Source organism: Sceloporus occidentalis, unplaced genomic scaffold, assembly GCF_023333645.1.
Source record: "Sceloporus occidentalis isolate IW3139 unplaced genomic scaffold, rSceOcc1.0.p SCAF_2, whole genome shotgun sequence".
In the NCBI taxonomy this organism is placed as follows: domain Eukaryota; kingdom Metazoa; phylum Chordata; class Lepidosauria; order Squamata; family Phrynosomatidae; genus Sceloporus; species Sceloporus occidentalis.
In genome coordinates, this window is record NW_028316982.1 from 157,911,699 (window position 1) to 157,937,619 (window position 25,921).

A 25,921-nucleotide genomic window follows, 5' to 3' on the forward strand; every position below is an offset into this window, starting at 1 on the left:
TATGACCTTTTCTATGCAGGAAGAAGAGACTAGTAACTTGAGAGCTTCAACACATGTCTTTTTCTTTTTCTTTTTTGTTTTTTAAATCCATCCTGTAAATATTTGAGAACAGGTGAAATTGTGCTTAATTTTTAAATATTCCCCCCCCCCCCAATGTGTTTCTTGTAGATAGCATGTTTTAACCAGTATGTAGTAAGCATTAGATTTAATATTTCTGGTAGTCTATTAGTATATCTCTAGTTTCTTAAATTCAAACCAGAATAATATATATTACAAAAAATTGTAACATCTGTTGCTTTAAGTACCATTGTGAAACACAAACATGCACTGATTTTTGTGTATGTCGAAACTCAGGTGGTATATAAAAGTTTTGACAGATGTTCAAGAGTGCTTGAGTCACTGCAGTATTGATGTCATATTTATGTTCATTTCCCCATTGTATGTGCATACAATCAATGGTGAAATCCATGCTTTGTTGGAAGTGAGTGTACATGCTGGGATACTTCAAATTTAGTATTGGAGTAAAATAAATCCTGGGTGTACCTGGCTAAATATATTCTTACTGGGAGTGTGAAGTGTGATTGTTTATGTATGTAAAGAGGAAAAATACAACATTTCTCATTGGTCATCCTTCTGTTGCTTCTACAGTTTGCAAAAAAAGATTTTCTAAATATCTGAAATATGAATGAAGACGGAGTAAACTCACTTTTGTGGGTGTGGCTGTTGGAGGTGGTAGAATGAATTCTGCAAGAGCCAGTGGTTCTGTTGTAGTAGATCTAGAAAAACTGGATGAATTTATGATAACAAGCTAGTTTTATAACCTGCTGGTTGAAAGATTATAAGTGGAGTTAGGTTAGTGACTATTAAAAGATGACAGACTGAAAATAATGCAGTACACTGTATTGTATAATGTTTTATCCTTATTCTGGATCTGTTAGCTGGGTAGCTTTAGCTGGAAGGGCAACAAGTTATTTGGAGTCAAAAGTAAAGTTCAGTATGGTGATTTGTGTATACCTTTTCAGGATCAGATAAGAAAAAATATTCCAATAATCAGAAGAACTATGTATTTAGGAGAGCTGTTTGCCAGTTGATATTGGCTTTAGTTTGTGTGGAGGGTATGCATTGTGAGTGAAGCAGAGCAATGCAAGATTTACCTATGCTCTATTAAAAGTATTACAGTTTCAAAAAATTGGTATCAAGGGAAAAATCATGAATATAAATTGTGGATATACTGGTAGTTGTTGTTGTTGTTTGTGTTTACATTTGACTTATGGCGACCCTAATGCAAACCTAAGGGATTTTCATGGCTAGATTTGTCCAGAGGAGGTTTGCTATTGCTTTCCCCTGAGTCTGAGAGTGTGAATTGCCCAACGTCTCCCAGTGGATTTCATGGCCAAGTGAGAATCAAATTGTGGTCTCCAGAATCGTGGTGCAACACTCAAACTGCTATGCCACTCTGGCTTACAGTACAATGGAAGTTGTAAAGTCAGTTGTAAAACTGCAAATCTTCCACTGGTACTACAGATCTATCCCATTTAGTCTATTTAGCCTCTAAACACACCTGTGAATACTGCAGTGGCCTCCAGGACCCTTGATACCCATAGATCAAACTTTTAATCAAATTAACCACTGGCACTACCAGCACCACCACCATGAAGGTTTCCGCAAAAATCCTCTTTGTATGTCCCTTCCCCATGTTATTTCTATCCCCAATAAATTTCATTTCCCATCTCTTTTCTGTATTTGTCAGATCTCCAAGAGGAATTGTTTTTCTGTGCTAATAACTTAGTCTAAGAAGCTGTGTTCATATTTTCTCTGAGAAACATATGTTTCTCATGACTAGGTTTCCCATGATATTCTTGCAAGGAAGCTTGTAAAATGTGGGCTAGACAAGGTAACTGTTACATGGATTTGTAATTGATTGACTGGCCGAACCCAAAGGGTGCTCAACAATGTCTCCTTTTCATCCTGGAAAGAAGTGACCAGTGGGGTTCCACAGGGCTCTGTCCTGGGCCCAGTGCTATTCAACATCTTTATCAATGACTTGGATGAAAGAATTGGGGGCATACTTATCAAATTTGCAGATGATACCAAATTAGGAGGAGTAGCTAACACCCCAGAGAACAGAATCAAAATTCAAAATGACCTGAATAGATTAGAAAGCTGGGCCAAAGCTAACAAAATGAAATTCAACACAGAAAAATGTAAACTACTGCACTTAGGGCAGAAAAACGAAATGTATACATATAGGATGGGGGACACCTGGCTGAACGAGACTACATGTGAAAGAGATCTAGGAGTCCAAGTAGATCACAAGTTGAACATGAGTCAACAGTGTGATGGGGCAGCTAAAAAGGCCAATGTAATTTTAGGCTGCATCAATAAAAGTATAGTGTCTAGACCAAGGGAAATAATAGTGCCACTGTATTCTGCTTTGGTCAGGCCCCACCTGGAATATTGTGTCCAGTTCTGGACACCACAATTCAAAAAGGACATTGAGAAACTAAAGCATGACCAAAGGAAGGTAACTAAAATGGTGAAGGATCTTGAAACCATGCCCTATGAGGAACGACTTAGGGAGCTGGGGATGTTTCTCCTGGAGAAGGGAAGGTTAAGAGGTGATATAATAGCTCTGTTTAAATATTTGAAGGGATGTCATATTGAGGAGGGACCAAGCTTGTTTTCTGCTGCTCCAGAGAATAGATCATGGAACGATGGGTGCAAGCTACAGGAAAAGAGATTCCACCTCAACATTAGGAGGAACTTCCTGACAGTAAGGGCTGTTCAACAGTGGAACACAATCCCTTGGAGATCTTTAAGGCTGGATGGCCAACTGTCGGGGATGCTTTGACTGAGAGTTCCTGCATGGCAGGGGGTTTGACTGGATGGCCCTTATGGTCTCTTCCAACTCTACGATTCTATGAGTTAAGAAATTCTGGATGATGTTCTTCTGTCCGCATTGTCAAAAGGATAGGAGAGATGCATTTTTAATAGAACTCAGGAGGATGAGCTAAACTCTATTTCCTGAAACAGATTTAATTTGAAGATTTTTTTTCTTTCCACACAGTTAAAAAGGTTTACTTCTACAAGAAAAAACCATTGAATTAATTGAGGATTACTTCTAACAGTATGTGTGCCTATGATTGTATAGCTGTGCATGGATGTACAGTAGTGGTATTTTACAGTTATAGGACTGCTTAGGCAACAAACTCCTAATTTGCCCAAATTTAATGATACTGCATGAATGAAGGAGAAATCAGAATACTGAAAAGACCTAAGTACAAGATCCCCCTGGTCTCTTTCTTAGGAGTATTTTTCTTTTATGTAAATTAATGAACAAGAAATAAATGTATTAAATGTTCAGTTTTTTGTGTGCTTCATTAACCTATGTTTAAGTGGATTTTAAAAGTGGATTAAGAGTATGTGTGACTTTCTCTAACTATCTCATTCTCCATGTTAGCAGTCATTTAAATGATTGCTACTAATGGAACAGAATGCCTATTTAAGGGTTTTCTTCAAGTATATATAGTAGATTGTATCTTATTGTTTGTCCTTGGTATCAGCTTTGTGGTTTTCCGATAACAAAAATGATTTTGACTGTATCAGATGTTTTTTATCAGTGTTTTTTGGTTGTGCCTACTCTTGTCTTGTGTGGCTCAGTGTCTAGGCAGAGGAGGGAAGAATTTTAAAATGTTTGTCATGTGGTTTCTTTTTTTTAAAAAAACAGCACACAGTTATGACAAAATATCTTGTTAGCTGTATATCTGATCCTTTATTTTTTTTAAAATAGAGATATGTAAATATGTGCACTGGGTATTAATGACATTATCTGGGGATTGTTTTAAGGAACAGTATTTCTGATACTGGGACTACTAGTAGATTTGGAAGATTTTCATCACGTTGATATCATTCATTCAGACCTGTATGGCATAGTAAGATTGCTGAATTTTTGCTGCTGCTGATGTAGCAGCAGCAGCAAAAGCTCAAAATAATAACTTGTTTTTATTGGACACAGTATTCATCAGCCCTGGCAGAACTCATTTCATTGTAACCAGTAACATATATACTAGAAGAAAAGAGGAAAAATATCTATAATTTGGAAAAAAGGATACAGTAGAGTCTCAATTATCCGACATAAACGGGGCCTACTGATAGTTGGATACCTGAAAATGTCGGATAATACGGAGGGTCATTTTGTCCCCAGTGACGGTGTGCATGCACCCGTGCCGCCATTAGCGATAAAAGTCCCTCCCCTCCTCCCTCCCTCCCTTCCTCTTTCTTCCTCCCTCCCTCCCTTGTCTCCTTCCCTCCCTCCTTCCCTGCTTACCTCTTGCTTCTTCTGTGGCGGCTTCTGCCCCGGCTTGGCTGTGTGGGGGCGGAGTCTGCCGGGGCTGGGAGAGGGCTGAGGTTCCAAGCCGCAAAGCACTTGGCCCAGTTCTCTCCTTTGCAGCTTGGTTTTCCTCAGGTCCTCCTCTTCCCGGATATTCCCTTACCCCCAAAGGGCTCTTTCGAGCCCTTTGAGGGAAAGGGAAGGGAAGAAGGGAAAGCAAAGCCCGGCAGGGAGGAGGAGGAGTTGGCCCGTGACCCCTTCTCCTCTCTGAGGAGGTTTGCTAGACCTGAGGCGTCCCTGGAAGGATGCCTCAGGACCAGCAAAGCTTCCCGGAGAGGAGGAGGAGGTGGAGGAGTCCGCCCGCCCTCTCCTTCCTGCGCCTTTCTTCACCCCGAAAGGACTCTCAGGAGTCCTTTCGGGGTGAAGAAAAGCAAGCTGGGAGGAAGAGGCCTCAGCATGGGCCCAGTCCTCTTCATCTCAGACCTTTCCTCTCCCTCAATGGGCTCCCTGGAGTCCTTTGGAGGAGAGGAAAGGGAGGCAGGGATGAAGCGGCCCAGGCACACGCCCAATCCTCCTCTTCTCAGACCTCCCCTTTCCCCCAAAGGGCTCTTCTGAGCCCTTTGACGGGAGGGGAAGGGAGACAGGGAAGGAGAGGACTCGGCGGCCGTGGACTCCCTTCGGCCTGAGGAAAACGAAACCCCCAAGGAGAGGCCTGGCCCAAGCAGGGAAGGTAAGCAGGGAACAGAGGAGGGAAGGAAGGAAGAAGGAGGGAGGGGAGGGAATGCGAGGAACCTTTGTCCCCAATGGCTCATCCAACGTCCCATGCTTCTTCGTGAGCGTGCCACCCGAGAAGAAGCATGGGACATTGGATAATCCAAAACCGGATAACCGAAACTCTACTGTATATCAAAATCACTAGGAATTTTTGTGTTTATATATGTGATCTGCTATAGAAAACCATGTGAGAATGTGCACAATCTGTATTCCTCCCTGTGATCTATCAGTGTTCTTGATACATTCCATCTTTTATGGAATCCTTTAAAAGAAATATCATACATACTTTTCTATTAGTCAACCTCATCTATAAGTTGAGGGTACATTTGCTATGACTTGTGAATAAGTCAAGGGTAAAACCTAGAGACATGTAACAAACAAGTCTTTTCCTCTACTTTTAAAAATGCATAGAGGGAGCATACTGAGGAAGAACTAAAGAGGAGAAGATCTATTTTCTTGAGGGATTACAACTTGGTGCTTGTGTAAATGGCATTGCTGATCTTAAAAAGTCTGCATTACATAAATATTTATGTATTTTTGTTTATTTCAAAGATTTACTGTATATCCCTCCTTTCTCTTACAATGAGATTCAAGGAGGGTTACAGATATATTTTATTACAGATGCAAATACAGATAGGGAAAAGAATATCAGAGAGGAAAAAGAAAGATAATCCAGCCAAAAAATGGCGGTGGGGGATAGCAAAGAAAGCAACCTGTCTCAGTTGGGGACTCAGTTGGCGGCAGAAGTGAGACACTGCTCTTGGTGTGGAAGCAGTTTTCTCACCCCATCACCCTCCCTTGTTCAAACCAGAAGAAGAAAAGCAGCTCTCCCTCCTTCCCTACTTTCGTGAGCATTGTTCAGCAGCAAGATATTGAACCCTGAAGAGCCACTGTTTTTAAATAGGGGCATGCAACCAAAGATGTAAAGCAGTAGTTCCCAGCCTTTCTAATGCAGTTCCTCATGTTGTGGTGACCTCCAACCATAAATTTTTTTTTGTTGTTACTTCATAACTTTAATTTTGCTACTGTTATGAATCATATTTTCATTGTTACAAATTGAACATAAGTAAAGCATAGTGATTAATTACAAAAACAGCCTCAGAGAATGGCAATGGCCAACCCCCTCTGAAGAAACCTGTCCAGAAAGCCCCAGGATAGGTTTGCCTTGAGCCTTGGGCAAGGAGCTACACTCTCTCAGCCTCAGAGGATGGCAATGGCCAACCCCCTCTGAAGAAACCTATCCAGAAAGCCCCAGGAGAGGTTTGCCTTGAGCCTTGGCATGAAGCCACACTCTCTCATCCTCAGAGGATGGCAATGGCCAGCCCCTTCTGAAGAAACCTGTCCAGAAAGCCCCAGGATAGGTTTGCCTTGAAACTTGGGAAGGAGCCACAAATTCTCAAATGAGACAATTTAGAGGCTACGAGACAGAGGTTTTAGAGTCGTGGTACCATATCTTGTGGAGTACCCTCTATGGAGAGATGTGCTGTGGCACCTGAGGTATGTTGTTTGTAGTACCAGGTGCAGATCTTCTTATTCTTCCAGGCTTGTTGTTGTTGTGATCTTCCTCTCCCTCCTGCTTCTCCTTATGGATCAAGGTGGGAAACAACAACAAATTAGACATATAGCACCAGTTAAAAGAACATATAAGACCACTGCATGTTAAAAGTCATACTTTAAAATTAATATTTAAAAATGGTCCGAGTAGACCTACCAGACAAGATTACTCTTTAGTGTTTTAAGCTTGGAGTCCATATCGAGCCTGTTTAATTCCTCTGGCAGGTCATTCTGCTATTTGGTGGAGATGAAGAAATATCCTCTGAGTAAGTGGTTTTAGTGATCTGCGGTCTTTGCTGTTTTGTTCTCTTGCTGTTTTTTTTAAATTATTTTTTGTGCTGCACTCCTCTTGGTGTTTATTTTATCCTGGTTTTATTCTTTGTTCGTTTTATTTATTATTTTATGCAATTTACCGGTACTTTCTCCAGACAACTGTGGTTATTAGCCAGCTGATAAATGTAAAAATAAAGAAAGGAGCCTCCCTCTAAATTTATTTTTGCAATAACCCTGGGAGGTAGGTGAACCAAGGGAATGAATGGCTTAAGGCTACCCGGTGAGGTTTCTGGGGAAGTTATGATTTGAAACCAGGTCTTTCTGGCCCTAATATAGTTCCATACAATTACAAGTGATAGGGGATTCTAGCTATCATTTCAGGCCATTTATGGTTGGTATTTTTAAAAGGAGTAGAATAAGTTCATCATTTCCCCACTCAGTTTTCCTCAGCTCTGCACAGAAATGTTTTGATTAGATCGGCTTGGGTACAGATCGTGGGGTAAATCAAAGCAACCCCTCTCTTTCCTTCACCCTCAAGTCAATCATAGATGACAGACTAGAAGCTGCACTGAAAACAATTGGGGTGCAGATCAGGAATTATTATTTGAGGGCACAGGGAAGAAGAGAACAAGAGAAGACAAAAACAGACATTTCAAAGGATAGAAGCCCAGGGGGGTAGGGGAGGTTAACAGTAGGGAGAAAGGAAAAAAGATATAAAATAAGACTGAACCCGACCCAGAGTAGATTAAATAGGAACAAAGAGGAACGGTGGTAGCAGAAGCAGTGAAGAAAGTTCCAGAAAATGATCTTGCAGGGAGGTGGGGAGGTGCGCGAAGATACCTGAAGAGTAATTTCATTTGAGCATCATGAAGATTTGTGTTTTTCTTTAATTTACATACTTGTCATCAATTTTAGGTTTTCATTAAAAAAACAAATCCTGTTTATAAGCTATGGTTGATGTGGAAATCTTACACAGGAACACAACAGTTACAGCTAAATGAGATGTTGGTCCCAAACACACTGGAGAAATAATCCAGTTTGAGACTGCTTTAACTGCCCTGGCTCAGTGCTAGAGAATCCTGGGAATTGTAGTTTATTGTGGCACCAGAGCTCTCTAACAGAGAAGGCTAAATGGTTCACAAAACTACAGGTTCCAGAATTCCCTAGCATTGAACTAGGGCAGTTAAAGTGTTCTCAAACAGGATTACTTCTGCAGTGTGTTTTGGACCGTAGTGGGACCCCCTATGTGCCCCAAATCTCAATCATTGATTCTACCAAGTCTGGAATCCTAATCTCACCTATTGAAGAGTAAGTCCATTTGCAATATGGTGGGGTTTACTTTTGAATAAACCTCCTTACAGTTGCCCAGCATGTCCAGTTTCTCTGTGTCATATAGCAGTCTCATTAGCTACCTTGGCATATATGGCCAAGAGGAAGAAATAGACATAAATAGCAATGGCACAATAATTTTGTCATGTAACCTGAGTGTAACCACAGTGTCCTTGATCTGGACAGCTGCAGAATGAGTTCTATTGGTGCATGGCTGATTGCTAAAATCACTTCACTTCCCCTAGTCAATAGTCAATAGTCTATTGTAGGAATTTAGAGGAGTTGTAAAAATGTTAGTCTGGAAGGCTTGTTTGTTTGTTTGTTTGTCTGAGAAAGGTGGTTGCATTTAGTTTTGACAAAGGAAAATAAAGCTATAATGAGAAAATGTTGTTTCCTCCTTGACAGTTAAGAGTAGCTCCTGAGGTGTTGGGTGGTGCAAGGAACATTTTGCATTGATGCTTCAGCAGGGAAAGCTCACGGACTAGATAGTTTAGAGTCTTAGTGCGGGCCCTCAGGCGGCTTAAGTTAAACAGGCTACCATCAGTACGGTAGCGTATATAAATGCCATCGTCTTCTTCTTTGAGATCTGCCGTAGCCCTTTGGAGCATCATGCTGAAGAAGATTGTAAATAAAGTCGGAGCAAGAACACAACCTTGTTTTACACCATTAGTGATTAGAAAGGGCTCCGAGAGAGCGTCGCCATATCTGACTTGACCTTGCTGGCCTTCATGTAGCAGGATGATCATTTTGAGGAATTTGGGGGGGGGGGCATCCTAGTCGTTCCAGGATCTGCCACAGACTTTTTCTACTCACAGTGTTGAAGGCTTTGGTGAGGTCGACAAATGTTACATAGAGTCCTTTGTTCTGCTCTCTACATTTCTCTTGCAGTTGTCTGAGGGCAAATACCATGTCTGTAGTGCTCCTATTAGCTCTGAAGCCACATTGCTTTTTGCTGACGATGCTGCCCTCGTTGCCCATACGGAAGCAGCTCTGCAGCACCTCACATCATGTTTTGCAACAGCTGCAGAGCTCTTTGGGCTGGAAGTCAGTCTGAAGAAAATGGAAATTCTCTACCAGCCAGCACCACAGGAAGAACACTACCATCCCCACATCACCGTAGGCACATCTGTGCTTAAGTCCGTCCAGCAGTTCACCTACCTGGGAAGCATCATCTCCTCAGATGCCAAGATTGATAAAGAGATCGATCACAGACTGGCAAAGGCATATAGCGCATTCGGAAGGCTTCACAAAGGAGTCTGGAGTAACAAACACTTGAGGCGAAGCACAAAAATCAGTGTGTATAGAGCCATTGTACTGTCTATTCTCCTCTATGGGTCTAAAACATGGGTCACCTATCACCAACACCTACGACTCCTTGAACGCTTTCATCAGCGCTGTTTACGCACAATTCTAAATATACGCTGGACTGACTATGTGACGAATGTTGCTGTCCTTGAGCAAGCAGGGATCACCAGCATTGAGGCTATGCTATTGAGGACGCAGCTGCGCTGGGCAGGACACATTTCCAGGACACGTTTCTAGGATGAAGGACCATTGCCTCCCCAAAATAGTATTCTACGGTGAACTCGCCACGGGTCAGCGTAAGAGGGGCGCCCCAAAGAAGAGATACAAGGACTCCCTGAAACATCTCAGGCTTGGCCAGATAGATCACCAACAATGGTCCTCCCTGGCCTCGGATCGGGAAGCATGGAGATGCACTATCCATGACGCTGCAGCCTTCTTCGAAAGCTCGCGCCGAACGAGCCGCGAAGAGAAATGACAACGCAGAAAGTACCGCAACCTGGAAACATCACCCAAGGAGACTTTCTGTTGTGCTTTCTGCAACCGGACCTGTTTATCCCGAATTGGCCTTTTTAGTCACCAACGTGCTTGTACAAAGCGTGGGATGCGTCCTTCCTGAATCTTCGTTCGTGAAGCAAAGCCAGAGAGAGAGAGAGCAGGGAAAAATGAGTTTAATGAGTTTACTTGAGGATTCAGTTCAAATGTTAGGAGGTGGATATGCAGGCATTTTTTTACATCAGAAAAAGGAGAAAAAGACTTCAAAAAGAGAAAACAATGTTGGTAATACTTGCACACATCTCCAGTTTTGTGTGTAGAGTCCCCTTAATTTTAGATGTAGATGCAGCATGTTCATAGACCACCATCAAAAGTATATTATATTTAACTAAGTAAATAATAACCTTACAGACTTGGATTATGTAACTTAGTGACAGAGCATATGCTTTTCATACCGAAAGTCCCAGAGTTCAATTTCTGGTATTGCCAGGTAGGACTGGGGAAGTTCCATTTTTGAAATCCTTGAAGAGACACTGCCAATCAGTGTGTGTGTGTGTGTGTGTGCCGTGCGCACATGCTGATATTGATGGTATAATCAAATGATTGACAAGAAAGGGGTCAGGGAGAATGGAGGGTGAGGAGTTGTGTATTACGTATTTGCAATCATTCTTCTTTGGTATAAACATTTTTGAAGGTGGGCAGTCTTATGTTCTCCAGATGGACTGGACTGCATTCCCATAATCCATGACCATTTTTAGTTTCATGGGACTCTTAGTCAAAACATGTGGACAGCACCAGCTTGTCCACTCTTTCATTATTTGGTAGCCACTATTTGTACTACAGTGCTGAGACATGGGAAATTCTGTTAAAGTCATGTGCCATGTCCTGACTAGGGGGCAATTTACAATATAAAAAAGTGAATAACATATTAATCATGTCTGAAAACATATGGCAAATATGCTGACCAGGTGGCTTTTGCTTTCCTTTAATGAAATGTTAGTTACATAGCTTGCATGGCAACTTGTTTTTGAGTATATTTAAAAATGTACTATATCATACTATCGTATTGAAATTTGCAAGGTAAAAAAGTGAAACATTCCATTGGGTATGCACAATCTTTCATGTGAACCTAAGGTAGATTTTTGGATCCTGTCTGTTTAAGAAGCAGTGCAACTTAAACATTATGAAACTTTTGAAAGTTTGTGGTTTATATGAAGAAACATGTTACTCAGGCAATAAATTGTTCTCACCTTGTGGCCTGTTCCTGTGACTTTCTAGTGTATGAAATATTCAGGTGTTTCCCATGGATGGGCAGAGTTGCAGTCTTGGGAGTTAGCCAATGATAAGGTTGTGTCAGTCTTTCAAGATTTTATTTCATGTAGAAGACTTGTGTCAACTTAAACTGTTGTGCCTTTATTTGACAAATACAGTATTGTTGGATCCAATACTGGGAGAAAGGCCAGATTTTTATTAAATAAATAAATAATATGTAATATTTGAAGGCACCATAAATTTACAGTGCTGGGAGTGAGAATTGTTTTTCTTTAACATTTTTTCAGAATGCTTTCAAGGAATTATATATAGATGCTGAATATATGTGTGTGTGTGTGTGTGTGTGTCTGCTTTTTCCTGTTAGTGCAATTAAAATAAAATGAAACTCCTTATCAGCTAACTTTTCAGTTTAATGTGCGTTAAAGAGTTCCCTGTATTAATGAGTCCTGGTGTCACAGTATTTAAATGCCTGGACCGCAGCAACTCATTCACAAACCACAAGATTGTGAGTTCAATGCCAGCCAGGGGCTCAGGGTCGACTCAGCCTGGCATCCTTCCAAATGAGTACGCTAAAATGAGTACCCAGCTTGTTGTAAGCCACTTAGAGATTGCCTAGTCCGGTATGAAGCGGTATATAAATAAAGCTGCTATTGCTCAGTCCAAAATGCTGGAAAATTGCAACTGTTAAGGGCTGCACCATTCACAAATTGTTACTTAGCCAATATGGTATGGTTTGGTACCTTTCTCTGTGATTTGCTCCAGCATTACTACTGTCAAAGAGCTGAATAGCTGTCAGTTGCAGAGTGTTGGACCTAAGTCCCAAATAAGTCTCTACACTGGAATAGTCCCATAGATTATATGGAGTGGAAGCTATTATGCCACTAAAGCTACTATTCCATGTAGAGATATCCAGCTGACAACCAATACCATCCACAGAAATGATAAAATGTGATTTGTGTGACCCAACCTTAACACAGGGCTGTTCCTGCAGTCTTATTATTAAATGTCAGCTCATACAGTGCATTTCAAAGATAGTCTGGCAAAATAGTAATGCTCAATTATCATTATGCAGTTTAAATCTCTCATAAAAATGAATTTAATGCTTTTGCAACTAATAGCTATGCAAATAAAGTTCTTTCCATTCCACTTAACACAATTAAAATTCTCAGCAAGTTAAATATATTGAATTGTTTATCTGTGGAGAGACATGTAGGACACCAATTAAGTTTACATGGATAAATGCAGATTTGCGTTTTGTGAATGTCAAGTTGACAGAAGCTTAATACTGTAAAAAGGGCTAATCAACACAGAATATGTTTAGTGTCAGTAAATATTTATGCTGAAGAATGTTTCCCGTGAATGATGAAGTACAACAGTCAGCTTATTTTGAATTTTACTAATTAAATTCTATGACATGTAGATTGCCACATTCATATAATTCTTGATTAATTTTGTATAATGCACATAATTTATATGACAAATATAAAGGCTTTGGTGATAAAAGAACATGTTGGTGTGCCACCTTAAGTTCTGTCACCTCACATATTTAAGGCTGATGACAAACTGCCATTTTTATTTAAATTAAGAATCTAGTAATTGTTTTAAAGGTGTGAAATAAAATTTTCTTCTAATTGTATTGACTGGCTTTTAATTTTGAGGGGAGTTTTACTTTTATTTTTCCTTTTTCTTGGTATTATATATAGTGTAGAAAAACTGATGACGGGAGCAGGTGGAAAACCTGCCAACTAAAATCTTGACCTTAGTACAATTAGCAGCAGTGTCCACAAACGAACCGATATGGCTCCAGCACAAACCAGGAATGCATCTTGTCATCCAAACTTTGGTTTTGTGATGCAATGTGTAGTTCTGTCAGTGTCTACCCAAAAACACAGGGGGAAGTTGTGTGGCTCTTTGAAAGAGGATGACATGCAAGTCATGTCTTCTTTCAACTCTATTTTAAAGGCCAGAGAAACTTTGAACCAGTGCCTGGAATTGTAGGAAATCCCATGTAGGAAAATGAGCCAGCCTGGTGTAGTGGCTTGAGTGTTGGATTATGACTCTGGAGACCAGGGTTTTAATCCCCTTTCAGCCATGGAAACCCACTGGGTGACCTTGGGCAAATCACCCACTCTCAGCCTCCAAAGGCAACCCCCATACAACTGAACAATTCTTGCCAAGGAAACCCTGTAGTAGGTTCACTTTAAGGGTTCCAGAAGTTGAAAATGATTTGAAGGCAAACAACAATAACAAAAATGAATGTTACTCTAACTAAGGCAGAATGGTGAGGGTGGATAGTATTTCCCTTGAAAAGTTAGCCTCATAGTTGGAAGGGTATTTTTGAATCCAGCACTGTTGTTAAAATTCTTGGAAGTGATGGTGATAGATTTAATCATAACCTTGCCTTTTATGTGGAATAACATACACTAGGATAAATCCTAATGCTGGGCAAAGAATGTCAGATCCATCTGAATACCCATTTAGGCTTTACATTTGGTAATCCTTTTAAGATGAAATATATGTAGTTGTTGCGTAGTGATATCCCATAACTGCTGCTAGCAATGATTTGGTAATGCTCTAGAAATATAAATTTGAAAGACTAAAACAACAAAACCAGCTTTGCACTATGTTCACTGAAATTATAGCTTACTTTTTTTTTTATTAATTTACGGCCTATGATATACATTACCATTCATTGTTAGCGCTAAAGAAAATAGTGAAGAATTCCAAACCATTTATTGAGAAATATTACCTTGTTTGATCACTTGAGTATGATGCTTTCCACAGAACACTAGTGAAGAAATCTTTATGTTTCTGTCCAGACAGTTTGGACCAGAAATACCTGTGTTAAAGTGAAGTGGTCTAAGGCCTTTCATTGCTCTGCCTAACTTAGTTCAAAAGGATGTTCTGAGAATAAAATGGGAAAACTAGATACAGTCATCCCTCCTTATCTACAGTTTTTTATCCAAGGATTCAAGCATCCATGACTTGAGTGTGTGTGTGTGTGTGTGTGTGTGTGTGTGTGTGTGTATAATTTATACGTATGTGTGTGTGTCGGTGTGTGTGTGTATTAAAAAATCACATCTTGGTTTTTGCCATTTTATATAAGGGACCCTGTTTTCCTGTCCCATTGTATTTAATGGGACTTCAGCATCCAAGGATTTTGGTATCCTCAGGTGGGTGGTAGTGGTGGTCCTGGAATAAAGCCCAACACGTAACAAGGGTCCACTGTTATTTCTTTGACATTTGGGCTACAAAATCTGCTTATTGTGGTGGTGGTCTTCTATATGTCTTTTTATTTTATGAACTTTAAAAAACGGAATGATGCATCTTTAAAAAGAGCTAATCTGTGGTGATTTGTGAAATAAAAATAGTTTTAAAAATTCTTACTATGTTCATGCTAACTTTGTGTTTTTCTCTTCTTGGATCAAAGAGCCACCACTCTGTACATTCATTTCCCTTTCTGTTCCAGTTCTTTTTTCATTCTGAATAAACTGTACTGAAGTGATAGATTTCATTATTTTCCCAGTTTTTGTGGCTTCACTCTCGGTTGCCAAATCTCATTTTTTTTTAAAAAAGAAAAAGTGGTGCAGAAGGAAATATCATTGCAGGATGGATGTAATATATAGTTTAACGTTTATGCAGGCTGGCCTCTGTTTGATCCTGTGAGAATGTGGAGGTTAATGTCTGGCTGGTGTTTTGGAAGCAGCAGGTAGTCAAGAGTAAACTCCTCTAGGGGTCCAGATTTCTGTAGCCTCATAGTTATTCACGCAGATGGGGGATACCTTGTGAACTTTCACTGAGGTCATGCTAAACTGCAAATCATACTTTGAAATTAGGTACCAGATACCTTGTGGTTGAGGTTATAACATTGGAACTATTAATGCATTTCACAGAGTAGGCATGCTTGACCCTCCAAATCTGATACAGAAATAGCTGAAAATAGTTTTCTGGATACTTACATAAATTGTGTGTGTGTGTGTGGGATCTTCTATTTAGAATGCTAATGCACATTTTTCGTGATGCTGTTTCTGAAAAACTGCTTCTACTTTTCTTTGAACTCTGTAAAATGGACTTTTATCAAGGCTGAAATGATAGGAGAAACTTCTACTTTCTCGCATGCTCATAGTTTGGAGTGAATTAAAATAATATTTAATTTCAGATCTTGTAGCATTCAGTAGACACACAGATTCCTTTCATCGGACATCAACTATCATCTCACCAGGGATCTTAGAGCAGTTTCAGCAAGTAAAAGCATGTGGAAAAAGCATTCAGTTCCTCAATTGTAGTGTGTAATATATTATTGTGCTCACTCAGTCTGTAACATGTGTGGCTATGTGCACAGAACATTTGAATTAGTAGTTAGGATAAAAATCTTTGTTCCAATATATTCATAGGTGGCTGTCCCTGTTTGTAAGAGAAATGCCTACATGTTACTTCTTTAATCTTACACTTTTCTGAGAATTTTGTTATAATCAATATATATTATGTATGATTCAATAGCATTCAGTTAATTCCTTTAAAAGTAAAGTCTGTAGAGTCTTTAAAAAAAACCAGCCAGACATTGGAATAGGAATGCAAGTTTTCAAATACTTGTTCTGTATAATTTGAAGGCTTATGTAGCTTAACCAAATGTCCAGTTTCTCATAATAGAATGTGTTGTGAAGTATTCAGCAGTTTACCCTTATGCTGTATCAATAATATACAAGATGTCTTTCAATTTTTTGGGGGGATGGAGAAAAAAAAACCATAACACAGCAAAATGACTCTTAGAACTGTTTATAATGACTGATATGGGGAGGTTCTTCAAAGTTCTGGAAAACAGAAGTGAAGTGCCTGTTTTGTTTTTTAAAAGATCCTCCTTGACTCTTTTCTGCACTGTAGAATATCATTCCTGTTACAGATAAACCATAGGCAGATTGATGAGTTTGCAAAGTTGTGAGCAACACACATGATAATATGACAGGTTTCTATTGTTTTTCTGTACATAGTGGTGACTTCCAGACTGAATGACTACCGTATATACTCGACTATAAGCCGACCTCATGTATAAGTCGAGGTCAACTTATGGGGGCAAAAGTATGGATTTTGGCATTCTCCGTGAATAAGTCGGAGTTCAAAGTTCCCAAGACAGCTGAGCTGTGGACAAGCTGTAGGGTGATCATTCACCTTACCCAGTATTTTCTGCAGCAGGGCTGAGCGATCCCATCCCAGCCCAGCCTGTCCAAAGCCAGGCTCTTTCCCTGAGGAAAAAGCCTGGCTCCCAAGAAGCTTCTGGGCACGCAATCACCCGGACCAGCCTCTCCAAAGCCAGGCTCTTTCCCCGGGAAAAAAGCCTGGCTCCCGAGAGGCTTTTGGGTGTGCGATCGCCCTGCATAGCCTTTCCCCAGCCCGGCTGGGGAGAAGGTTGAGTCAATTACCCATGGACCCATGTTTAAGTCGACCCAGGTTTTTGGGTCAATCTTTTGACCTAAATTTCTCGACTTATACACACATGTATACGGTATGTAACATCATGCAGTTTCGTGTACTTGTGCATTTTCCTTTTGGAGGTTCCTGTTTTCTTTGTTTGGTTTCATCTATCTGCCCATTGATCCCAAGCATGAGCCCTCCAGATGTGTCTGCTTAATATGTATTCATAGCTATACCATGAGACATTAATCTACCGGACTAAAAGTTACTTTACTTTCAGGCGTAGCCCACAATATTGCCTTACTACGTGAAGTGATAACCCATCCACGCTTTGTCCAAGGGGACATCAACACTAAATTCCTACCTGACGTGTATCCTGATGGCTTTAAAGGTAGGTTTTAAATTGAAAAATTGATTGATGTAATGTATACCCCATCTTTCTTCTGGCAAGATTATGCAAGGGAAAAATACATTTTCAGCTAGTGGAGAAGGAGCCATCTATGAATGGATTAACTTCTGTCTCCGCCCAGGTGAGGCAAGGGATCATAGATTTTAAAAAAAGTATTTACTATTGGATTCCTGGCTCCTCCTCAGTTCTTTTTCCTTGTCTTACCCACCCAAGGCCATATTGTTCACTTCTTCACCTTTTTCTTGGTTATTATTCTTCACTCCCCTGTTTTTTTCTCTCAGCTGTTTCCCCCTTTTCCTTCCCCCCCCCCTCTGCCTCTTAAAAAAAGCACCTAAGTGATATTAACCCTTTTGAAGCTTCTGCCCCCAACCTCAGAGAGGCTGGGGCCGTGGAACTCAATTCAATGCCTCAGTTGATGGGGCAAGAAGGCATTGCAAACCTGGCTAGCACTGACTGTTGGATAGGGCCATGGAAATAGAGAAGGAAGCTGCTTTAAATTGTCCAGCCGCCTCTCCTCAACGGGCTAAGCTTGCTACTTCTGAGGAATTCTCAAGTAGAGTCAGTCAGGTGGGCAGGAAACCTAAGCAAGTAACCAAGTTGGAAGCAATAGCTAAACAGCCATCTCAGAAATCATACCTATGTGTTCACAATTCAGCAGCCATTTTGAATCCCAAGTAGAAGCCAAGCATTTTGAGGAAAGAAATGTTTCCAATGCCTCTTTCAGACCCTATGGTCTTGCCTATGTCACTTTTTGATTAGAATTCATGGCTATAGCATCTTTCCTGCACAGTAGCTAAGAAGCTTAAAGTTGAACCAACTGGCCCCCTCCATGGCTACCATATATGGAAACTTGAAAGGATGAGGGCTGACATCACACCTATGCAACCAAATGTAGCATCAGTTTAAAAAAAACCATAAAAAACTTATTATTAAACATATTAAAACAATCACTCCATATTTTAAAATCCATTATTTAAAAATTCTCTGACTAGGCCTTCTGGAAGACAGCGATCTTTAACATTGTTTAAATTCAGACAGTGTATTTACCTCTCAAATCTCTTCCAACATGTCATTCCACAATCCAGGGGTAGCTGAAGAAAAAGTCCCCGGATGACAGTTGCCAACTTAGTCCTGTCTGACTGAAGTAAATGTCCCCCAGAAGACCTGAGTGTATGTTATGGATTATATGGGAAGAGGCAAACTTGTATGTAACCTCGTCCCAATCCATGTGTAGCTTTAAAAGTAACAACGGCCCGTTACACACGGGCTTAAAAGTACGCGCGGAGCGCGTACTAGGGTTAATATGGGGTGGTGCTTCTGCACCGCCCTAACCCTAGTGCGCGCTGTGTGCGCACAAAATGGCGGTGGCCGTTCCACACGGCCGCCGTCATCGATACGTCACGGCCGCGCCGCCTCCATATTGGGGTCGCCTAGGGCGCCCTTTCCGCGACCCCGGAAGGAGCTCCGTTTCGGAGCTCCTTCCTGGTTTGGTCCACTGGGCGCAGCCTTCAGACGGCTGCGCCTAGCGGACCAAAGGAAAAAGGGGCTAAATGGCCCCTTTCTCCTTCTCCCCGCCACCAAGGACACCCCTTTCCAGGCTGCAAGGAAGGGGCCTTTTGCCGCTTCCCCGCAGCCCGGAAAGCGGCGGATCAGGGCTTCAGTGGCTGCCGCTCTGGCCGCTGAGGCCCCGATCCGGCGGGGAAAGGTGTGCCTACAGGCGGTCTGTAATGGGCCAACATTTTGTACCTTGCCTGGAAACTAATTGGCAGCCAATGGAGTAATATTGCTGTAATGTTTTTACTCCTAGGTATACCAGTTTGGCTGTCATGTTCTGAACTAATTGAAGTTTCTGAATTTGGTACAGAGGTAGCCCAATGTACGGCACATTGTAGAAGTCCAGCCTTGTGGTTACCAATATGTTCACTACCATTTTTAGGTCTTCCAATTCTAGGAAATGACTCATCTGGCATAACAGCTGAAGCTGGCAGTAAGCACTCCTGACTGTTGCGTCTATCCGAGCTGTCATTTGGCACAGTGGATCCAGAAGCAATCCCAGACTGAAAACACAAGAGGGCTGGTCATATTCAAGTGAACAAGAGGACTTAGCCAGACAGGGGGGCACATTAATTACAGGACTTCCAGACTGATTCTTCAGCAGTCCTAACCACTGAAAATCCAGCTGTGGGGCAAACGCAAAAGTCTCCATGTGAGTTATCCTCTTTCCATCTGATTTTAATGATCTAGTAAAGTCAGAATGGAATCCCACCACTCAAAGTAGAAGAGGCATTAATGTAGTGCAAAAATTATATATACTTTCTTCAGAGGCTGTGAATCTTCTGAAGCCAACTCTCATAGATGCTCCAAACCCAGCACTCCTGACACATACTTTACCACCCCTGAAGGAGGTTCAAGTTTTAAAGACTCTAATGAAAAAAAGAGCAGGTACTTCCGTTAAATGGTGTCACAAGGCCTGTTCTAGCCATTCATATACCTTCAACTGCATCCCTTATTGCTAGGGCAACCATTCTATGGGTCCAAGATATTCTTGATAACAAGGACCTGGATGCAAAGTCTTTACACAAAGCTTTACTCAAAATGTATTAATGTTTAGCCTTTGTAGCTAACTCAGCCCACTCTCTTGCTCCTTCAACTGTAGCTAGAATATCAATTTGGCTAAGATAGTGGAATGCAAACACAATCCAGATCCAAATTAGCTACAGTCCCTTACCAAAGGGAACCTCCGTTTTGGTGAGGAGACTCTGAAGAACATCCTCATAGAAACAAGACATGAGAAGAAGGCCATGCCTTCTATTCGAAGGAATGATATAAAAAGACATAGTAAGCAGTCACAGCCTTTTTGTCCTTTTCTTGCTCTAGAGACTTCAGGTCTTTCAAATTCATCTGGTTTAAGTCTCAGTTCCTTTTTGTTCTCAGGGAGGCCCAAGCAAGATTCTTCCACAAAGGAACCAGTCTTCTCGAAACAAACTAATCTCCCAGAATAGAGGGTGACTTTCACACTTCATGCAAGCATGGTCCTTCTCCCTGACAGATCAGTGGGTGCTGAGGTCAATAAGCAAAGGTTATGCTATAGAATTCAATCAGAATCCAAAATACCACTTCCTCAGGCCCCCAGTTTCCAAAAACCTCTCAAAGAACCACAAAAAGCATTGGAATGTGACTTATCTGTTATTACTGGGAGCCACTGAACTGATCCCCACAAATGAAAATTCAGGGATATATAGGTGTGTTCCAGACGCGCAAAAAGTATGTACTAGGTACGTACTAGGGTTAGGAAAGGGCGTCCCTTCCAGACGCCCTAACCCTAGTACATACAAAATGGTGGCGCCCATTCTACATGGGTGCTGCCTTTGGGACATCACAACCGCGCCACTCCCAAACGGAGCGACGCAGAAGTGATGTCCTGGTGCTGCACGAGAGCGTCTGGGACACCCTTTCCATGGCACCGGAAGGAGCTCCAAAAGGGTCCTAGCAACACAAATGAGAAAAGGCTGAGCGGCTCCTTTCTCTTGTTCTCCGCTGCTGTCGGGGTGTCCTTGGGGATTGAAGCCCCAAGGACACCCCTTTCCAGGCCATGGGGAAGTGGCCTTTTGCCACTTCCCCGCAGCCTGGAAAGCAGCATATCGGGGCCTCAGAGGCTGCTGCTGTGGCAGCTGAGGCCCCGATCCAGCGGGGAAAGGGCGGGTGCAGGCCGCCCCAAAAGGGCGGTCTGTAAACCGCCATACTTGATTTTCTTCATCATGTCCAGGAAGGGGGATGGAGTTCACCTGATTCTAGATCTCAAAGTTGTGAACAGGTTCATAAAATGCAGGCATTTCCAGACAGAAAGCCTTGAGATAATCCAAGAGCACATTTTCTCAGGGGATTAACTCCTTTCAGTGGATCTTTGGGAGTCTTATTTTCATATCCTTATTCATACTTCTTCATGGATGTACCTCTGTTTCTGTTATCTCAGTATTCACTGTCAGTTCAGAGCCCTGTTTTTCCTGTTCATTTCAGTTATTCAAATTTATTAATATCTCTATTGCCCACCTGAGACTACAAGGCATTCATATCTTCCTGTACTTGGACGATAACCTTTTAAAATTCCCCTCTCTTTCAGGGGTGCAACAGGATGTAACAGAGACCTCATCAGTTCTACTGATGGTTTCATGATCAACAAATAGAAAAGTTACTTCTGACCCAGTGGCTAGTACTATTACCCCTAGGTGCCACCAAAAAGGGTCACATTGCTCTCTCTTCAGAGATAAAAGCAAAAATAAAAAAGCAAGTTCTCCTTTTTGTGAGAATAGTAAAGACACATCTATTGGGCCTGATTTCCTTATTTCCTATATTCACCATCTCCACTTGGGTGCCGTTTCACTTTTGTCTCCTGTAGTGGCTCCTTCGACCATTTCCAACACTCATAGAAAAGCATTTGCCGATGCCCGGCCCAACAGATGTCAGGTCCTTTGCTGGAGAAAAGCCCAGAAACAATGCTGTGTCCGATGATCCATACCATAGGAAGGAAGTCTGCTCAAAAACACCAAGAGTTAGGCAATGGGGGCACCTGATGTCCCCCAAATACCCCGCCAGTTCGACGTTGGCCTCCTTGCAGACATAGGCATTGTATGCTCAGGACTACTATTTGCCCACCCTATGGACTACCACAGGTGACAATCCATGCATGGTGTGGCTGGCATCTTCAGAGAATGTTTTGCCACAGTATATATACACCCAGCTTTTTCCAGGCAAAGCATTCTCTGAAGATGCCAGCCACAGATGCTAGTGAAAAGTCAGGAAGAAACTTTTCTGGAACATGGCCACATAGCCCGAAAAACCCACAAAAAACTAAAAATGTGTATTTTTGATATCAAGAATTGCATACTGTAGACTCACCACCTAGAATTAAATCCTAAATGTCTGTGCTGATTCATCTACTGTTTCCAATATTATAACCCCCAAGCAATGCGTATGTAATGCCAGAGTTGTGATGCTGCATTGCACAGTCATTGGTATCATCTATCTTAAGGTAGTAATTGCTGGTATACTGTGACATGGTCACCATACTATTTCTGCTGTACTTGTTTAAAGGAGGAAAAGCAATCTTTATATTTTTATTATACTGATATATGATTTCTTTAGCGTATTACTTGCAAATAGATGCAGGACATGATCTTTGGATAAACCTTTTTAGTTGATTTTAATTAGAATAATATAGGCTTACAAATATGGGGATTTCTGTGTATAACTGTATAGTTCTGTTCAACATGGTGTTATCTGTGTTTAATTCTGTATAAAGTGAAAATAAGGGCATCTATAAACAGTTCTTGGGGTGCTTAAAGTTTGAAGTAGACTTTAAGTGCGAGATGAAAATTGAGTAAGTGCAGCTGAACCTGTATAGCCACTCCGTTCCAGGTGTGTAAAATTATGTGTGATTTAAACAAATTATCAGTTTTAGAGAGACAAATTTGGCCTTTTTTCTAGTAATGTAAGGGGGTTTTTTGTTATTAAAAATACGGTATATAATTGTGTGGGTCTCATAAAACACAAAATACCCTTATGTTATAATTTTTTTAAAAATAATGCAATGCTAAATAAATAAAACATTTTTAACAACTTCCCTTAATTCTTTGAAATATCTTGACAGCCTTCCCATTAACCTCAGTTGGCAACTTTTAATTAAATTTTTACTTGGAGTGGAGTACTTGACACATGTTCAGGCTAATTTTCACATATATAGGTTTCTTATGTGTCAGCTGTCATCAACACAAAGCAGCTTTTTAAAAGGCATTATTTCTTTGTGATTTCCATTCTGTCCTTATGGATTTTCCATAGGTTTTAAAAATTATAACACTGCATATCTTCTGACCAGCAAGACTATCCTTCAGATAGCTGAAATTTAGAAATACTTGCTTTTACTCCCCCTCCTTTTTCTGAGACCATTGTAACAGCACTACTGTGTCCCATAAACCTTTGGAACTGACCATGGACCTTCAGATATTAGCCTTCCATATTACATGAAAAAGTTGGTTGTATCTGAAGTAAAGAATGGAAACGCATGCTGCTTGAACAAATTCAAATGCCTAGAATTTTTATTATTAGAATGAACAGCAGTCTTTCTCTCAAGGCTATCATTCCAGCCCATTTCCACCTCTGTTGAACTGTGTTTAACATTTATTGCCAGCATTGGCTGGTAAAATGTAATAATTGCTGAAATTTTGTGTGGTGTTATTTATTTTGGATAGAATATGGGTGCTTATGATGGTATTCAAAGTACATAATGAGCTAAATGGAATGGGGAAATTTTTGTATGTAGAGGCACAAGATCAAAGAAATCAGTGACCCAGGTAATTAAAAGACTGCCTATTCTCACTTCAGCTTGCTTGACCGCTGAAATCATTTGCAGAGTGTCTTAATATGTCCCCCTTTGGAACTGATGCAGTTAGCCAACAGGGAGAGGGCATTATGAATGATAATTATGCTAATACATATAACAGGTGTATGTATCATGTGTAATGCTACCATAATATTTCTGAAAATTGATTTTGAAATCTAGGACACAAGTTGGAAGATTCTGAAAAAAGGGAGCTTCTGGTTATAACAGCATCTCTATATGTGGCTGAACAACTTAGATCGCAAAGATTTCTGGGTGCTCCAAGGTAAGCTTGTTTCTAGAAAGTTGTGTGTGTTTAAGTAATTTTATCTTTGCACATATACTATTCATTACCAAGATCCAAAAAGCATTCAGCTTCTTCTGGTCCAAATTGGTGTAATAGCCTCCTATACCACACTGGACATGGTTACTAAAATTCAGAATTTTAGAAGCAATTTGTAGCGTTATTGGAATCTGCTGTTTTCTTGAATTAGGACTAGGGACATCCAGCTTGTTACATGCATGAAGCAGTGACGTAGCCAAGGTCTGGACTCTCTCTTCTGAAGCTGCACTGAAAATCCTGGCTACGTCGCTGCATGAAGCTCACTGGGTGACATTTCACTACTCATCTCTCAGAGTTTTTATGAAGGGAAGGGAGGAAGAGGGACTGAGTGCTTTGTCTTGAGCTCCTTGAAGGAAAGATGGGTTAAAAATGTAAGAGATAAATAGAAATGTATGTAGGACTCAATGCATGTCTGAAGTAACCATCTTAATACCAACAGAAGATTTCAAGGTATCATAGGCCTGGATGCTTACTTTTCATTAAAGGAAAACCAAAGGCGGATTGGGCTCATAGACCCTTTATGTGAATGTACCTATCTTTTTGGTACAGGGGGAATACAAACCATAATCTTTTGATGTATAAATTAAGGAGGACATGTTCAGTATATCGTTCCTATTTATTGGACAGAGTGCTGTTGACATTTATTCTTGCATATCAGTAACTGCATATTTTTAATAGCATGCATTGTATTCTTGCATATAACAATGTGGACAAAAGTCTTCAGGTTAATAATAATAGTTTAAACCTACTTCACAACATAGTCACGAGTATAAAATTGTTGAGAGCTAGGAGGTGTAAATTTTTGCTGATCTTTGAATACTTCTTTTTATTTATTTATTTTTATTTATAAATACAGTGGTCCCTCCACATTCACTGGGGTTAGAAGTGAAGGACCCCCGTGAATGTGGAAAAACTGCAAATAAAAAAACACTATTCTTTATACCTTAGAGAACACCTCTCCAGGAATTGCCAGATCCTCCAGTTCAACTCTATGGTCAACATCTGCCAGAAGTTGATCATAGAATCATGCTGGAGGACCTACAGACCTAGAGAAGTGTTTTCTTTAGGAACTCCTAGTGTGTCCAGAGAGAAATATTGAGTGTCTACAGAAATACTGAATTTGGAACAACTTGATTTGTTTTTATTGAACAACTCATACTATCAGTCTGCTTTGCCAATAATAGTTGTAGCCCTTCTTAATTAAAGTGAACAAAACTTTGGAATGGTCAGGCCTGTCATTTTGACTCTAAGCTGCCAGCAAGATAAACCTCTAAGCCATTTCTACATGTACAACAAAACTGTAATTTTGAAAAATTCAGCAGTGGAGACACTTAAGCCAAATTCATCTCTCTGCAGATTAAACCTATTACATTTTAGTTGTCCTCAGTGATCATGACAAGTAATTAGTTTTTAGGTTTCTTGTAACACTTCTTTACAGAAGGGTTCCTACCGGCTACAATTAAGAGAAAATAAATAAATAATGTATAAATAAATATGCAACCTTTTGTGTAAGCACTCACAAAGTTATACCTATAAATATATCATGTATCTATACATTTTTCAAGACTTAGCAGTCTTTTAAATGTATTTGATAAATAAATGACTCTTGGATTTGGGTGGTGTATATGTCTACAGTATGCCTAGGAATTCTCCTTCTTGAATACTGCAGGCTGTCTTATATAGAGATCTTCAAACTTCACAATTTTTGCCATTCTGAGTGAGGGAGATTTTTTCTTTAAACAAGCACTCTAGTAATTCCATAAGAGAAAATATTTAATTATTTTTCTATGTTATCCATTTATTTCTGGAAAAATTAAATGTTTGTGGGTGGAAGCCCCATGGAAAGGTGGATGTCTAATTTTATCCCTGTTCCCTCACATCTCTAGGTGCATGCTTACAACTGTAACCAATTGCTTCCCAACATTAGTAAGGTTACTTTCTTAGATCTGTATAGGATTACTCTGTAAAGGGAACACTAAACTTTGTCTTTCATAGTCATTTCATGTTGACAACTTGTTGGTAACAATCCGGATGAAAAAATAATGTTGTCTTAATGCC

General features: G+C 40.5%; 1 protein-coding gene across 12 annotated transcripts in view; it reads left to right on the forward strand.

The window, feature by feature from the left end:
• PCCA (propionyl-CoA carboxylase subunit alpha) overlaps nucleotides 1-25,921 on the forward strand; it is a 308,554-nt gene that overhangs the window by 153,031 nt on the left and 129,602 nt on the right. For all 12 annotated transcript variants that reach the window (XR_016280158.1, XR_016280157.1, XM_089511218.1 and 9 more), the window contains 2 exons: nucleotides 17,019-17,129; nucleotides 23,704-23,806. Coding sequence is in view for 10 of the 12 variants with exons in the window: in XM_089511218.1 (XP_089367344.1) it covers nucleotides 17,019-17,129; nucleotides 23,704-23,806 (214 nt within the window). In the remaining 2 variants the exon portion in view is untranslated. The remainder of the gene's footprint in view (nucleotides 1-17,018; nucleotides 17,130-23,703; nucleotides 23,807-25,921) is intronic.